General features: G+C 39.1%; 1 protein-coding gene and 1 long non-coding RNA gene across 12 annotated transcripts in view; one reads left to right on the top strand and one right to left on the bottom strand.

Annotated features, from left to right (window-relative positions):
- Positions 1-16957, top strand: part of DDR2 (discoidin domain receptor tyrosine kinase 2) — a 150000-nt gene that overhangs the window by 107583 nt on the left and 25460 nt on the right. For all 6 annotated transcript variants that reach the window (XM_025420886.3, XM_025420883.3, XM_025420884.3 and 3 more), the window contains 5 exons: positions 6764-6866; positions 8284-8515; positions 8824-8971; positions 9356-9461; positions 13570-13753. In XM_025420886.3, coding sequence (XP_025276671.1) covers positions 6764-6866; positions 8284-8515; positions 8824-8971; positions 9356-9461; positions 13570-13753 — 773 coding nt within the window. The remainder of the gene's footprint in view (positions 1-6763; positions 6867-8283; positions 8516-8823; positions 8972-9355; positions 9462-13569; positions 13754-16957) is intronic.
- Positions 1-16957, bottom strand: part of LOC112643057 (uncharacterized) — a 71019-nt gene that overhangs the window by 40861 nt on the left and 13201 nt on the right. For 2 of the 6 annotated variants that reach the window (XR_007409055.1, XR_007409054.1), the window contains exon 4: positions 12535-12684. The exons of 3 other annotated variants lie outside the window; for them this stretch is intronic. This is a non-coding gene — a long non-coding RNA (uncharacterized LOC112643057). Of the gene's footprint in view, positions 1-12531; positions 12685-16957 lie in introns of those variants that run through there. One more of the 6 variants, XR_004812715.2, reaches the window with a different exon arrangement.

Below are 16957 nucleotides of genomic sequence, written 5' to 3'. Positions count from 1 at the left end.
GCTGGGAGAAACAGCTTGCATTGTGTCGCACCTGTGGTTAAAGCAGACGGGGACCGTCTGGTACGCTGGACTAATTTTGGATTAGGACTGCTTAATAGCTGTGAGACTTTAACTGGCTTCCTCACGTGTAGTTTGAAAATAGTAATACACGTCCTGTCTACCATGTAGGGTTATTGTAAGGGTAAACCAGATGTAAACACGGGGACAGCACTTTGAAAACTGTGAGGAACTGTATTTCAGGAGTCAAGATCGGGATTGGGAGCACCATGACGTGAATGATAGCCAAAGGAGCAAGGGTTGCCTGCCTTGGCCAGCCAGGCCCCCTCCCCAGAAGGTTCTCAGGGGAAATATACACACAGGGGACAATAACAAAAGGAAAGCAAAGGTCTAGTTTATTAGTAGCTGGCTTGTGTCCCAAATGCCAAACTGGACTGGTGCACGTGGCATGTGGGATAAAGGTGTCCAGAAGCTTCTCCTTGCCATTAAGTCACTGACCCTGAGAAGCACTAAGCACCAGCGCTAAAATCAGAGGATGGCCTCCACTGCATGGAGGGGTGGCCCACAAGAGAGGACACGCCCTGTGAGTGATTTCTGAAATGTTCTTTGACCTCACCCATTGGTAATCTTGGCCTCACTGGCATCCTGTATCAATATTTCCTCATCCTTACTCCTCCTTTCAGTTTCATATCCTGGAGGGTTTAGAATCTGAGAATGTGGGGCTTCATTCCTGAACAACCCAGAATTATACTTGAGATTCAGGCATAATGGTTATGGGTAGAAGCTGTCACCTCAGATGGAGAAATTATACATCCCCCCATAGCTCCCATGTTCGTCCCTTGATTCAAATTTGACTTGGAAAATGTAGTGGACAGGAACCTAGAAGTGTTTCAGGGTGGTGGTGGCCATGATTCTGGCCAAAGTGGCTGTGTATGGTTTTGCTTCACCACACTGTCTCTAGAAGCATCACGTGACATTACAGATGTACTTTGTCAAATGCTCTTTCTGTGTCTGTTGAACTGATCATATAGTTTTTATCCTTTCTAATATTGATGTGACATATCATGTCGATTGTTTTGTGAATATTAAACCGCCTCTGCATCCTGGGAGTAAGTCCTATTTGATTGTGGTATGTGATTTTTAAAATATATTGTCAGATTCAGTTTGCTAATATTTTGTTGAGGATTTTTGTATCTGTATTCATGAGAGATAATGGCCTGTAGTCCTCCTTTTTTTTTTAAAGATTTATTTATTTATTTATTTATTTATTTATTTATTTATTTATTTATTTATGAGAGACACAGATTGAGAGAGAGAGGCAGAGACACAGGCAGAGGAAGAAGCAGGCCCCATGCCGAGAGCCCGATGCAGGACTCTATCCCAGGACTCCAGGATCGTGCGCTGGGCCAAAGGCAGGCACCAAACCACTGAGCCACCCAGGGATCCTCTCTTTTTTTTTTTTTTTCCTGTAGTGCCTTTGTCCAGTTTTGGTATCAGGGTGATTCATTCCTCTTGTATTTTTTGGAATAGTTTAAGAAAAATAGGTATTAACTCTACTCGAAATGTTTGGTAGAATTTGCCTGTGAAACCATCTAGCTTTATTTTTGGGGAGTTTTTTGTATTGATTCAATTGCATTGTTGGTGATTGGTCTGTTCAAATTTTCTATGGCTTCCTCCTTTAGTTTTGGTAGCTTGTAATGTTTCTAGGAATTTATTCATTTCTTCTAAGTTGTCCAGTTTGTTGGCATATAGGTTTTCATAATATTCTGTTATAATTGTTCCTATTAGGGAAGTTCTTTTCTTTTCTTCTTTTCCTTTTTTTTTTAAGAGAGAGAGAGCAGGGGAGTAGGGGCAGAGAGAGAGGGAGAGAGAGAATCTTAAGTAGGCTTCATACTCAGCATGGAGCCTGACACAGGGCTAGATCTCATGACCTTGAGATCATAACCTGAGCCAAAATCAAGAGTTGGACACGTAACCAATTGAGCATCTGGGGGCCCTGAGGAAGTTCCTTTCTATTTCTAGTTTGCTGAGAATGTTTATCAGAAAAGGATGTTTGAATTTATCAAATGCTTTTTCTATATCTACTGAAGTGATGATATAGTTTCATTTTTAAGTTTGTGGTGAATTTCATTGACTGATTTCTGAATGTCAAACCAACCTTGCATTCCTAGAATAAACCCCACTTGGTCATCACATGTTATCCTTTTTATGTATTTTTGGATTCAATTTACTAAAATTTTGTTTAGAGATTTTGCATCTATGTTCATGATGGTTATTGGTGTATAGTTTTCTTATAATGTTCCTGTTTGGTTTTTGTATTAGAATAATATGATGTCATAGAATGAATGAGGAAATATCCTCTCCTTTTTTTAATTTTCTGGAAGAGTTGGTGAGAGCTTGGTATTTTTTTCTTTCTGAAATATTTGTTAGAATTCAAAAGTAAAGCCATCTTATGCTGGAGGGGTTTTTTTTTGTGTGTGTGGAAATGTTGTTGACTATATATTTAATATTCAGTTTATCTATTTCTTTACAGGTGTGGTTTGGTAGTTTGTATCTTTCAAGAAATTTGACTATTTTATCAGAGTTGTTGAAATTGTTGGCATAATATTGTTTATAATATTTTCTTCCCGTACTTTTAACATCTGTAGTATCTGTAACTAGGTAACTTCCTACATTTCCTAATATTGGTAGTGTTTTTTTTTCTTTTTTCTCTCCAAGTCAACCTAGCTAGAGATTCTTTTTCCTTTTAAGTCTTGTCAAGGAACCAGCTTTTGCTTTTATAAAGTTTCTTTGCTATTTTTCTGTTTTCTATTTCACTGATTTCCACTAATATATCCTTTTCTTTCTTATAATTACTTTGTGTTTTATTTGCTCTACTATTACTAGTTTCTGAAGGTGAAAACTGAGATCATAGTTTTAAGATCTTTCCTTTTGGGCAGCTCGGGTGGCTCAGTGGTTTAGTGCCGCCTTCAGCCGAGGGCCTGATCCTGGAGACCTGGGATCAAGTCCCGTGTCAGGCTGCCTGCTTGGAGCCTGTTTCTCCCTCTGCCTGTATCTGTCTGTCTGTCTGTCTCTCTCTCTCTCTCTCTCTCTCTGTGTCTCTCATGAATAAATAAATAAATAAATATTTTTTTAAAAAAGATCTTTCCTTTTTTCTAATATAGGCTTTTATTGTGATAGTTTTCCCCATAAGTACTTCTCAAGTGGTGTCCACAAATTTTGTTATGTTGTATTTTCTTTATCTTACAGTACAGAATAGTTTCTAATTTCCCTTTTGATTTCATCTTTGACCCATGGCATATTTAGAAGAGTGTTATTTAGTTTGCAAATATTTGGGGATTTTCCAGGTATCTTTCCACTATTTATTTTTCTGAATAGTAATTGCATTATGACAGAGAACATACTTTTTTGACTTGAATAATTAATATTTATTGGGATTTCTTTTATGACTCAGAATATGGTTTATCTTGGTTTATCTTGGTTATATATGCACTTTAAAATAATTTATACTTTTTGTTGGGTAGAGTTCTATAAAGTTCAGTTAGGTAAAACTAGTAGATAATGTTGTTCAAATCTTCAATATCCTTACTAATTTTTTGTCCACTTGTTTTACCAATTATTGAGATATAAAACCATCTATAATTGTGGTTTTGTTAATTTTTCCCTGCAGTCTTTTTTTTAAATCCTTTTCATTTGTTTTGAAGCTGATACATGCATAAATATTTAGGACTGTCATGTGTTCTTGATTAACTAACTCCTTTATCATTGTGAAGTACCATCTCTATTTCTTATCTTAAAATGTATTGTGTCTGGTATTAATACAACCACTCCAGATTTTTAAAAATTAAGTATTCATGGTTTGTCTTTTTTTCATCCTTTTACTTATAACTTATCTGTGGTTCTCTGCCTTCTATTCAGTGAATTGAAATTTTTATGATTCCATTTCACCTCTTGCTGACTGATTAGCTATAAATCTTTTTGAAAATATTATTTTAGTGCTTGCTTTAGGATTTGCCATGTACATCTTTAATTAAATAAAGTCTATCTTTAAGTGATATTATATCACTTCATGTGGGGTATAAAAATCTTCCAACAGGATAACTTCCATTTTACCTTTTTTAGCCTTTATGCTATTGTTTTCATGCATTTCATCTTGGTGTATATTACAAAACCCACTGTATATTGTTACTGTTTTTGTTTAAATAGTCAGTTACCTTTTAAAAAGATGTAAATAACATGGAAACTCATCTTATATATTTACTATGTAATTACCATTCCCAATGGGACATTTGCTGTCATTTTCTTTGGTCCTCTGTTCATGATATGTTCTTTTAAAACTTAAAAAACTGCTTAAAACTGGCAGCTTAAAAGCTTTTCTCCTTATCACTTGTTTTAACCAGTTGGATCATGATGTACGGTAGCATAATTTTCTTCATGTTTCTTGTGCTTCAGGTCATTGAGCTTCTCAAATTTGAGAGAAAATTCTACCATGTTTTATTCAAATACTTTTTTGGTCTTTCTTTCTCCTCTTCTTTAAGGAATCCATTTACATGTATAGTAAGATGTTTGAAATTGTTCCAAAATTAACTAGTGTTCTATTTTTTATTGTTGATTATTTGGTTTATTTCTGTCATGGTTTCATTTTGGATGATTTCTATTGCTGTCTTTAATTTCACCGATCTTTTCTTTAATGTATAACCTTCCTTTAATCTTATCCAGTATATTTTCTCAGTCAGGTTCACCTCTAAAATTTGATTTATATTCTTTCTATATCACTTGTAGCTTTCCTTATATTTTTGTTTTTTGTTTTTATTCAAGTATTATTAACATTCAGTGTTGTATCAATTTCAGGTGTACAATATAATGATCCAACAATTCAACTTTCTCAGTGCTCATCAATATAAGTGTAGTCTTTGTCTTCTTTATCTATTTCACCTATCTTCCCCATCCACCTCCTCTCAGGCAACCACCAGTTTGTTCTCTGTATTTAAGAGACTGATTTTTGTGTGTGTGTCTCTTTTTAAAATTTGTTTTGTTTCTCAAATTCCACATCCAAGCGAAATCATATGGTATTTGTCTTTCTCTGATTTACTTCTTTTAGCATTATATCTTCTAGGTCCATCCATGTTGTTACAAGTGGCAAGATCTCATTCTTTTTATGGCTGAGTAATATATACATATATATAAATATATATACTGTTTCTTCTTTATCCATTCATCAGTCAATGAATACTTGAGTGGCTTTCATATCTTGTCTATTGTGAGTAATGCTGCAAGAAACATAGGGGTGCACACATCTCTTCAAATTAGTGTTTGGGTATTCTTTGGGTAAATACCCAGTAGTAGTAGAATTACTGGATCATATGGTAATTCTTCTTTAAATTTTTGAGGAACTTCTGTACTGTTTCCCACAGTGGCTGACCTTGCATTTTTGAACACGTACAATATAGTTATAACTGTTTTAATACTCTTCTTCTTAAATTCTAACTTCTATATAAGTTCTGAATTAGTTTTGATTGTTTTTTTCATTATATGTTCTATCATCTGCTTCTGCACATGCCTGCTTCTTTAAAAATTATGTCATACAAAAAAATAAAAATTACATCATACATATTTACACTAAAATTATTGCTTATTTGAAATTTATTATTATTTTTAAAGATTTTATTTATCCATTTGAGAGAGAGAGAGAAAGAGCATGAGCAGGGTGAGGGGCAGAGGGAGGAGCAGATTCCCCGCTGAGCAGGGAGTCCCATGTGGGGCTCGATCCCAGGACCCCGAGATCAGGACCTGAGCTGAAAGTAGCCACTCAACTGACTGAGCCACCCAGGCACCCCTGTTTATCTGAAAGTTAAGTTTAGCTAGGAATCCTGTATTTAATCCTGTATTTCTCTGGCAACCCAAGATCCCCATGGCTTCTCCAGACCCTTGTCTCCTTGATTTGGGGAATCCTCTAGACTCTGCTTGAGTTCTCACTCACTGTGCTGCAGCCTGAATCTGTCACAGTAGTAAACTGGTGCCACTGTAGGACTTATCTTTGTCCTCTGTCTCTCAGGGATTGTCGTCCTCTGTTGTCTGATATTCATTGTATTGAAATCCAGTGTTTTGTGTACTTTGTCCATTTTTTGATTGTTTCACCCAGGAGAGTAAGTCTGGCTCCTCTTACTCTGTCTTGGCTGGGGATGGAAGTCCCTCTCCAGAGGCTATTATTTTTAGCCAGTGGCCAAAACATGGTGCTGTTGGGGGCCAAAGCTGTGTGTTCAGTCTGTTGGCTTTTTGAGTTTGTTGGCTTTGTTGGCTTTGTTCCACAGTTTTGTGCAATCACCTACCTAGAAAAAAGAATGCTTTGGATCACAGGTAATATCTGCTGACTGTGCGGATGACTCAGCACAGTTGGGAAACTGGTTAGAAGTGTACATTTGCTAATAGGAGAATGGGAACGGGCCATGGGCTTACTGCCAAATAAAAGGATAAATCAGGACAGTGCATTATGTTACATTATTTGTCAGATTTTGGACCAAAAGATAGGTGTGGCTGAAGGTCAGTGCTCAAGGGATTGGACACTAATAAGTTTGGAGGGAGGGCCAGGGTGAAAAAGCTGAGAGAGGGTGATCAAACTGGGGTCATAGAAAGACTTTGGAAAATTTTAGTCCTCTGTTTCCCTGTCCAATAATCAATTACATTATTCCTACAAGGGGCAGGGGATCTTTGGAAATAAAAAGAAAAGTATTTCCTCTCTTTTTTTCTTCGGTTTCTCTTGGTCCAGCCATATGTCGCTATCCTCTGGGCATGTCAGGAGGCCACATTCCAGATGAGGACATCACAGCTTCCAGTCAGTGGTCAGAATCCACAGCTGCCAAATATGGAAGGTGAGGATGGATACCCCAAGAAAGCCTGAGTCCTGGGTTGGAATACGTTTTCTGACTCAAGGGACTGGGGAAGAAGAGTAGTATTTGGTGGGAGCTGGAAGGCATGAGGGAAGGACATCAAGTGGGCCTGTCATGTTCTGTATATTTTCAGGAAGAGAATTCAGGGCTTGGTACTAAATGGTCATCTGGCAACCCCATCCCAACCACAAGACCTTGCCCCACTATGGCCACAACAGATGGGTTCATTGACATGCAGTGGTTTGCTTTACTTCACCTTCTCACTGTGAGCACCTGCAGGAAGCTGGTGACAGTGGTAGGAGAAGGTGCAGACGAAGTTAAGGCACTGGGAGCTAGGAGACCCGGTCCTCTTCTCAGTGGGTGTCTCTGAAACATCACTCACAGTGCAAAGCATCAAGGCTGTAAGCATATGCTGAGGCCTCCAATAAATTCTTCCCTTCTCTCAAGGATACCTCATAGAAGGGCCATCCTCAACTATAAAGAGTATGGTGGGTTCCTAGTGGCCTAATAGCAGGGATCTTCTAAAGCAATAAACACCCTTGTCAAAGACTACTCTGCTTGTTAGAGCGCAATCCTCCTCCTCCTGGAATCTAATTCTTTTAGTGTAAAGTGTTGATTTCTGTTAAAATGGAATCTCCCATAAGAAAAGCAATCTTAGTAAACCTTCCCTATAATTTCTTCATATGTGAAAGATGAGAGTGGGTTGGTGGGGTTGGAAGAGAACAACGAGTAGGTGACATCTGTAAGAAAAGAGACATTCCAGGGAAGAGGGAAAGTGGTAAGAGGTTCCCAAAATAAACCTTATACTTATTTCACAATTTTCCTCACTGGTAGTTTAGTTTAGAGGTAATAAAATGAAACCAGATTATTTACTACTCCCCTGACATGCTCCTACCCCTCACTCTCATCATGGGTTCCCATGGCTTTCTGCTGGGCCGCCATGCCCATCCTGTTGGTTAAAATTCCACTGCGTTACATAACCCACACTGGGGATCTTATGATCCCTCCCTCCTCCTTCCTATAACTTGATATCCAAGCAAGGGGTGGCCACCCTTGTTATGTTGGGACTGAATGTGGAAGGGGGTGGTAAAATGACTCATGGGGGGGGTATAGGGTAGAAAAGGTTTCATTTCCCTTGAGACCTTTAAATCAGGATGAGAAGTAAAGACTACATCTGATCTGAAAGCCTCTAGGCCCTGGTTGTGTTTCTCTGGGTTTCATAGTGCCTCAGGGACAGGGGACTGACCACGGGTGATGGCAGTAAGGCTTGAAGGGAGACCAGAAGAGTCTTTTTAGAGTGGGAACCCAGCCTGCTCTCTCCCCTCAGTTGCTTGCTGTGGATTGATAAACAACTGTAGTTTCATGGTTTCTCTCTGTTTCCCTAACCCTGTGTCTCAAGGCTGGACTCAGAAGAGGGGGATGGAGCCTGGTGCCCTGAGATTCCAGTGGAACCCGATGACCTGAAGGAGTTCCTACAGATTGACTTGCACACCCTGCACTTTATCACTCTGGTGGGGACCCAAGGGCGCCATGCCGGGGGCCATGGCATTGAGTTTGCCCCCATGTACAAGATCAATTACAGTCGGGATGGCACTCGCTGGATCTCTTGGCGGAACCGGCATGGGAAACAGGTAGGAAGAAGAGACATCTAGACCCTGAGATGTCCAGGACCATATTTTGACTTAGGCTAGAAGAGGAAGTACGCAGGCTGTCTTGTAGGTATGTGCATCCACACACCTGGCATGCCCTTGTAAATGTCTGACCGAGGATGAGGGAGGGTGGACTGGGGCTATTGGGAGGAATATCAAGGCTGCTGAGACAGCTGAGTGGATACATTCTTCTCCTTCAATTCAAAAGAGAGGGTCCATGAAAGGGGTGATGAGGAAGAGTCAGTGTAACCTCATAGCATCTTCCTGCTCTTTCTCTTCTCTTTCCTCAGGTGCTGGATGGGAATAGTAACCCCTATGACATTTTCCTAAAGGACTTGGAGCCACCCATCGTGGCCAGATTTGTCCGCTTCATTCCAGTCACTGACCACTCCATGAATGTGTGCATGCGGGTGGAGCTTTATGGCTGTGTCTGGCTAGGTAGGTCTCCAGAGACAGAGAGCTTATAGACCTTATAAAAAACCCCAACCCCTGGAAAATAAAGGCAAACAGGTCGGAGAGGTATGGGATTAGTAATCTCTGGAGTGATGTGATTCCCTCTAGGTTAGAGTCAAGAAAGGATATTGTTTCTCCACCAAGATTTGGTGCTGTATGCTCTAAATGATGCATTCTGATTCATTTCACTGACTGCCACTGAGGAGTGCTCCTCAGCAGTGCTCCTTTTGTGCCCAGGTTAAGTCCTATGCAGACACACTGAACACGATTGCATCCTTGCAGTCTTATGTAACTCCCTGTGAGAATTGGTCTGAGCAGTAGGTGTATCTCCTTCCTGAGGCACTGACACATTTGTGTTTCCTTTGGCAGATGGCTTGGTGTCTTACAATGCTCCAGCTGGACAGCAGTTTGTACTCCCTGGAGGCTCCATCATTTATCTGAATGATTCTGTCTATGATGGAGCTGTTGGGTACAGGTAAATTCTCGGAAACTTTGGTCATCAGAATGAGAATGTGGCTACTAGAAGAGAGTAATATTTTATTATGGCTTGGGATTAATAATTAATCAACAGGTCAACCAACTGGTGTTTATTTAGACCCTGTATTAGGCATTGTGAGATAATTTAGATGAAGTAAAATATGGAGTTCTGCAAGGAACTTAGATCCTAGTTTGGGAAGACAGAGAAATAGAAAATTACATAAAACAAAGGCTGAAATTGTGGTATAGCTCTAAGTATGGTAACCATATTTTTTTGACCCTTAAAACAGGACATATGGTCTGACTATGGAGACAAAGGACTAGAAGGATTGAAATTATAAGTATACTAAATAAGCTAAGTCATGAAGTTCAGGAAGAATGAACCCCATACATATAAATGCTTTAGAAGTCATGAAAAGGAGACTCATAAGGCTTATGAGAGACAAGGAGAGTTTCTAGGATGATATGATTTAGAGCAGAGAAGGTAGGTAGAAGGGAGCAGAGGAAAGGGCTGAGGACAAGAATGGCCTGATTGTAGCAGAAACTCAAGCTGGGACCAGCAGAAAGGACCAGTGGGAAGTCCTGAAATGGACCTATGGAGGGCCATGGTGGAAGAGTATGATTGGACATGGTAGGAATTTAGGGTTGGATGAGAAGTGTTCCCACTTATCTCACCTCACTCTGAGCCTTGCCATTCTTCTTCTAGTCCACTTCAACACTTTTCTCTCTCTTAACTTGGTCTTTGTCTGCAAAGATTGAGCCTGGGAGAGAGGTTAAGTCCAGACTAGATGTTGGAGGTTTCTAGTGGTTGAGAGAGGGAGAAATTAGTCTCAGGAAGGGGAGTGAGAGATTAGAGCACTTCTATTGTTTTAGGTGTGAAGAATAAAGCCCCCCAGATACCACTCCCTGAGAGTGAAGACCTGACTCATGCAATATTCAATTTCTAGCTACTTCCTTTCCATCTGCTTAGTCACTGTTCTTCCCCATTCACTTAAACTGTCTGGGCATCCTTTTATTCAGCCACACTCCAACTGACATTTACTCAAAGCATAGAGGAAATCAGAGATCAATTGAATTCATTTAGGTCAATAAATCTTTGCTAATCCACTGTTACTACCTACAAGGAATTTGGACAGACTTGGCAGGTACTCAAAAATATAAGAAAGTCCTTGATCCTACCTTTAAGAAGCTCACAGTTAGGAATGGGAACTAAACCAGGATATAAATCATTGTGATACAAACATAGGATTAAGAGACATCTTATGAGTATGCTGGGGTTCAAAGGAACAAGTAAGCTATGGTAGGAAAGCATAGCACTGGGAGTGAAAACACTTGGCTGCATGTCATAAAAGTTGCTTATGTTTGCTTAAAGTGATAAAAAATGTATGAGAAAAGCATTTTGTAAAGGTAAAGTGAAAAATACATGTAAGTTTTTATCTGATTTGGAAAACTGGCAAAGACATGATGGAATAGATGAAATCTCAAGTGGGCCCCAAGGAAGGGTGGAACTTTCACAGGTAAAGAATGTTGAAATTCTATTTGAGGCAGAGTGAATCGCAAGACAGAAGAAACACACTGTAAGGTTCAGGGGAATGTCTGCTAAAGACCAATAGTTTAGGGCAGCCCGGGTGGCTCAGCGGTTTAGCGCTGCCTTCAGCCCTGATCCTGGAGACCTGGGATCGAGTCCCACATCAGGCTCCCTGTATGGAGCCTGCTTCTCTCTCTGCCTGTGTCTCTGCCTCTCTCTCTCTCTCTCTCTCTCTCTCTCTCTCTCTCTGTGTGTGTGTGTCTCATGAACAAATAAATAAAATCTTTAGAAAAAAAAGATCAATAGTTTAACCACCAGCCATACTTAGGTAGCAAAAGAGTAGATGAGAAGCATGATTGAGCAGATGATGTCCTATTTTGGAGGTACTTGAATGTTAGGGCCAGGAGGAAGAAGGGGAGGAGGAGTTTTCTTTTCATCATCAACATAATCACCAACAGAACAAATCTTTGAAGATTTTGAAAGCTGAGGAAGGACATGATTGGAACTGTGCTTTAGACAGATTAATCAAGAGGCTTGCAAAGGTTAGATTTGTGTGAAAAGAGGAGGTGACGAGGGACATTTTCTAATTGCAAATTCTGTCAGATGAGAAGAAGGAAGGACCAAGGCTGCTAAAATGGTGACTGTGGGAACAAGAGGAGGAGACATTCACATAGGGGTCATTTGCAATCTGATTGGATATAGAGGAGAGACAGTCGGGTGAGAAAAAGAGGTAGATGAAACCTTGGGGATGGCATTTATTCACTAACAAAAAAATTTTGGTGCTCATGTTGTGCCAGGCACTTTGAGCCACTGAATATGAGAAAAATATAATGGGCAGAAATGAGAAACTTAAGGGGAAATATTTAGTTAAGAAAGGGATAGTGATGGGTTTCAGTTGGGTTATAAATTTAAGGGACTAGCAGGGGATTCAAATGGATAAATAAGGCAGGTAACTAGTAACAGAGGGAAGATCAAGAATAATTGCAATAGTTTTCACACAATCATCTCCCATTTATAGCTGAGGTAGTGAGGTTATCACTATGGAGTGTGCCTGAGTGATGAGGTATAAGCTCCCTAATTCAGAATCTCAGGATTAGATAGTTTTAGTAGCAAAAGTTATCTTTTTTTAACTAAAAAATTTATAGAGATAGTACATGCTTGTTGTAGTGATTTCTAACAATTCTAAAGGAGATTAAGTAAACCAGGAAAGTTTCTTTCCTTACCCATCCCCATGTGATTTAATTTTGATTAAAACAAATTAATTTTTCATTTGTGTTGCTTTCATAAGTTTCATGGGGATTTATAATTCTGGGGACAATGGGAAATATACTTATTGCAAGTAAACTTATGTTCTCCTAGCCTTCTGATCTGTAGAGAGAAGAAAAAGATGGCAAATCCTTGGAAGGGAGATCCAGGCTCTGGTCACTGTGGATAAGGCCAGTCAAATTTTATAATTTGCCAAACATTTTTCAATGAACAAATAAATAAAAAAATGTATCTGTAAGGCTGGCATAATCACGCAATTATTTTTTGTGAATTCACAACTTTTATGTAACCTAAAGGGGCACATGTATTTTTGCTTGAGGGTGAGTATCCCAATATTTTCATTTGGGAGACTCCTGACTATCATTTAGAGCTTGAAATGCAGAGTTTGAGGAGAGAGGAGTCCCAGTTGATGAGTTCTTGCTCTGTCCTTCCATAAAAAGAAGGTAAAATAAAAAGAGAAAGCCAATAAGAAATAGCCAAATTAACATAAATACACAATTGTCCTATATACTAATCAAGCAAAGCCTTACAATCAGAAATGGAAAGCCCGCCAAGCTAGAAAGCAAGACTAAATCCAATGCCTGAGCCCCTCATGTAATTCATGCATTTTATTTCATGACTCTAGTATTCTGCAAATTTAATTAAAATTAGAAATAAATTAGTATTTAAATTTGGCATTGATTACTTTCCCCCCTTTAGTTTGGGGTCAAATTGGGTGGTTGGATGTGGGGTAGAGGAGTGCATGACTGGCTTCTCTGGAATTGATTCACTGAAAAATGACAACATTAAGTCAAAGAAGAGTCAGAAAAATTTCCAACAAGCTCTGGGACTATTTATTGAGTGATAGTCAAGTGCTACTATCTACTGTAGTGTTCATTGTATGCATCCATCCATCCATTCATTCATTTACTCATTAATAGATTAATTAATCAAATGAATTTGATAACATTGAATTATTATTGAAAAGCATATTATATTCAGTTTCCAAGAATAGGTAAGGATACAATAGATTATAGAACGCTTTTCTTATAACCTGATAAAATATTGTTCAAAAGCTTTGCTGCTGAAGGAGTAAGCAATTAAGTATTTTGTAAAATTTATTTGTATGAAATTCTTTGTTCTCCATTGATGCAGGATAAATGCATCAATATTATAAAATATACTGGATTTTTCATAATCCTTCAACCTTCAAGATAATCAACTCTTACAAAACCCTGGGGTGAAGAAGCTGGGTATAAAAGCTCTTCCTCGAATGTGCAATTAATTCTAGATTTCTCTCTCCCTTTCCCGTCTTTTCCCCTGGCTTGCGCAGCATGACTGAAGGGTTGGGCCAGCTGACAGATGGGGTGTCTGGCCTGGATGACTTCACTCAGACTCACGAATACCACGTGTGGCCGGGCTATGACTACGTGGGCTGGAGGAATGAAAGTGCCCCCAGTGGTTACATCGAGATCATGTTTGAATTTGACCGCATCAGGAATTTCACAACCATGAAGGTCAGTGGAGTTAGGTGTAGTGGAACGTGTCCAAGGAATCCAAAATGATGGTGTAGTGAAAAGGCACACTAGAAAGAACCCTGGGTGGTGCCAGCAGAACTGGATTCAAATCGGTATTCTGCTACTAATGAGCCACATGTGTTTCCAAGTCACTTCATCTCTTGGCTTCTTGCTTCCTTTGTAAATAAGGGGGTTAGACTAGGTCACTGTTTCTCAATGTTTTCTGTTGTTCCAACATCAGAGCCTACATACCATTAGGCACAGTGGGCCTAGAGCTCACAGGACTTTTTAAAGCCCCTGGAAATGTTTTAACTTTAACTTCTTTTAATGTCAGTGGGGGAAAAGAACTTTTAGGGTCAAAAATTATTTTCATCTGTTTAACAACACAATTTTAAAATACAGTTTTATTTTATTTTTTTTTAGTGGAGAGAGGGGCTCACAAGAGCAAAAGTAACAATTGCCCATGGAAATCATTTTATGGCCCTGCCCCATGTGCCCCAGGGACAAGACATACTTTTATCAATAAGGCTGGCTTGTTGCAACTCTAATTCTAAATGGAAGACATGAATATTTTGTATTTTGTCTTTGGAATAACTTTCCACCCCTACCCTGTCTCTTTAACCCCTGCAGCACTGAGAAATCATAATAGAAGGCTCTGTACTCTTCTGTTTCCAGAGTTCTTTGTTCCCTTATCTGTTGCAACAGCACATCTGTCTGGTCATCCTACTAGATTTTGATCTCCCCCAAACTGAACTCTAAGCTTGAGGAAAACTGGGGCTTAAAAGTACAAAGTCCTTTTGTTGAATGTAAGGGAGACCCCTGAAGTTTTTGTGGTTCACATAGAATTTTTACTGGTTTGTTGAGGAGCATAAGAGGACTCTAATAAGAGGCCCAAGAAAGTGGACAAGTGCATTTGACCTCACACATGGATCCTCATTTATCTGTCAGTTTCCCTATTAATAGTTAATATCATTATAATAATATTATATTAATATTATAACATTATAATAATATTATTTCCCTATTAATAGTTGAATACAGAATATTAATGGCCAAAAACCTGGTGTTGCTGCCTCTATTTCAATCCCCTTGGGATGATTTGCAGTTCAGTGTGGGGAGAGGCACTACCTATTTGCAAAAGGAGATATGTAGGATGAGTTGAAGATCCAGCAGAAGGAAATCTGTGTTATCATTAAGGGTCCCTAGTGAATCAAAATTTGTTATTCTTGGCACAAACCTGGAGTCAAAGAGGAAATCCATGTCTATTATATCACCCTCACATGTTAATGTGGTAATATCTCCTAACTGGACTAATAGCTATCAGTTAAATGAACAAATATTTAAGATGAGAACAGAAGGATCAACACATGCCCATCTACTTGTATATTGTTCAAGGCTGGCTCCTTGGCAGTTGTAAAACATAAGTACGTGCAGTTGTGTGTAACACACTCTTCTTCACAAGGTTTTCTGGAGGGAGGAAGAGAATATGCATAGTGGCAAAAATATGTACCTCCAGGGAAAATTTGTTTTGCTGAATAATGAGATAGCCACATGCACCTATGAACATGTCTGTTGATTCAGAGAAATATACCATTGGGATAACTTTTAGTCTCAGAAATAATAAAATGTATGTTAAACTCTCCACAAAATTGTACTATTTAGTCAATAGACGTAATCTTCCTGAGTCCCCTGTAGCTCCGGTTTAATTAGTTTATCACAGGTCAGAATTATTCAGAAGCATAATCTACAGTAAGCAGGTGCCAGAAACTTCGAAGAAGCTATCTCAGGCTCAGGCCTCTCGAGCCCAAACAGGTCTCTAGCATATTTTAATTTTTCTGAGACAAATAAAATGTAAAAGATGACTTTTGGATCACTAACATCTTTTAGAGAGTAGTTATTGGTTTCTAGGCAAATTATTGCCATTCCCCTCAGTCCTTAAATATAGTCAAAATAGCCTATTGAAGTATATTCATGTACTTTTAAAATGTTCTGCATTTATTAAATAAATATGTAAGCCCAGAGGGGAATGAAATTCTATACTATTTATTTGCATTCCAGGAGAATTCTCAAAACATCTGGAGGAGAGATTATTACCTCCCCCGCAGGCTACCTATCCAACACTTTGCAGATTTCAAAAAAAAAAAAAAAATCTAAAAAATCTAGTGAAGCTGTAGATGGTATTTTTTGGATTTTTTTTTCTAGCCTTGCTCCATTGACTTGTGCTCAATAAACTGGAACAGTTAACTCATCCCAAAGAAAGAAGGTACTAACAGATGTTTTCAACATTAAAAAGTTTACAGGAAAATCCAAATGGAGAAGTTAAAGCAACTTGCTCCATTTCTGTGTGACATGGTATTGGCAAGAGCACTGGACTAAGAGTCTAGAGTTCTAGACTCCATCCTGTTGTTGACTGCTCATTTCTCTGCTCATTTCTTCAACCATAAAATTGCTGCAATCATTGCTGCTGCTTCTTCATTTAAAAATAAATTCTGAATGGTAGTCCTCCTGTATTTCCCATCCAGAGAGCAGAGGAGGGTACCAAAGACAGTCGGAGGGTTACAATTCAGGCCCTAAGCAAGACATTAAAATGCAAATAGCAAATATATTCCCAGAATGGCAAAGATGCTTTTCCAACCTGTGCAGTCTTTTAGTTCAGGGGATAGCGATCCACAAAGCTCCATTTTCCACGTACGACTAAGCCAGAGGAAATGTCAGTGAACTACCACGAGGGACCTGACCTAGTTACAAATATGCATATTCCATTTCTGAGGGATGTTAAATGCAGCAAGGTGCTCCAGAGGAACTGTTGTGGGATCTTTGTTTCCGATGACCCTTTTAAAAGCCATACAAATATCCTGGTGAAAGAGTCATGGCAGCAGGCAAGAGGATGCAAGCTACTTTCCGAAAGACCTTCTTTTCTCATCTCAGAAAATATCCGTGGGGAAGATTTCATGCCCACATCAGAATGGCTTCACCTTAACTTAACTTAAATGAAGATAGTGTGTCTCTGGCTGAAAAATGCCAATATGTGGCCCTTGAAATGAGATTCCTAAAGAGAAAGATGAAATTGTTTTGGAATGTGTACTGTTTCAGATTTCTCAGCTAACCCTGTTGGAAGGAGTGGACTGGCTTTAGAATGCACCTAGGAGGGAGCAGGAGAGAGGACTCCCCCTTACCTCAGTTCAGAGCAGCCTGCTTCTGGGT

The sequence above is a fragment of the Canis lupus genome, chromosome 38 (assembly GCF_003254725.2).
Source record: "Canis lupus dingo isolate Sandy chromosome 38, ASM325472v2, whole genome shotgun sequence".
NCBI lineage: Eukaryota > Metazoa > Chordata > Mammalia > Carnivora > Canidae > Canis > Canis lupus.
The sequence above is the reverse complement of the archived record's forward strand: the minus strand, read 5'-3'. Positions and strand labels throughout refer to the sequence as shown.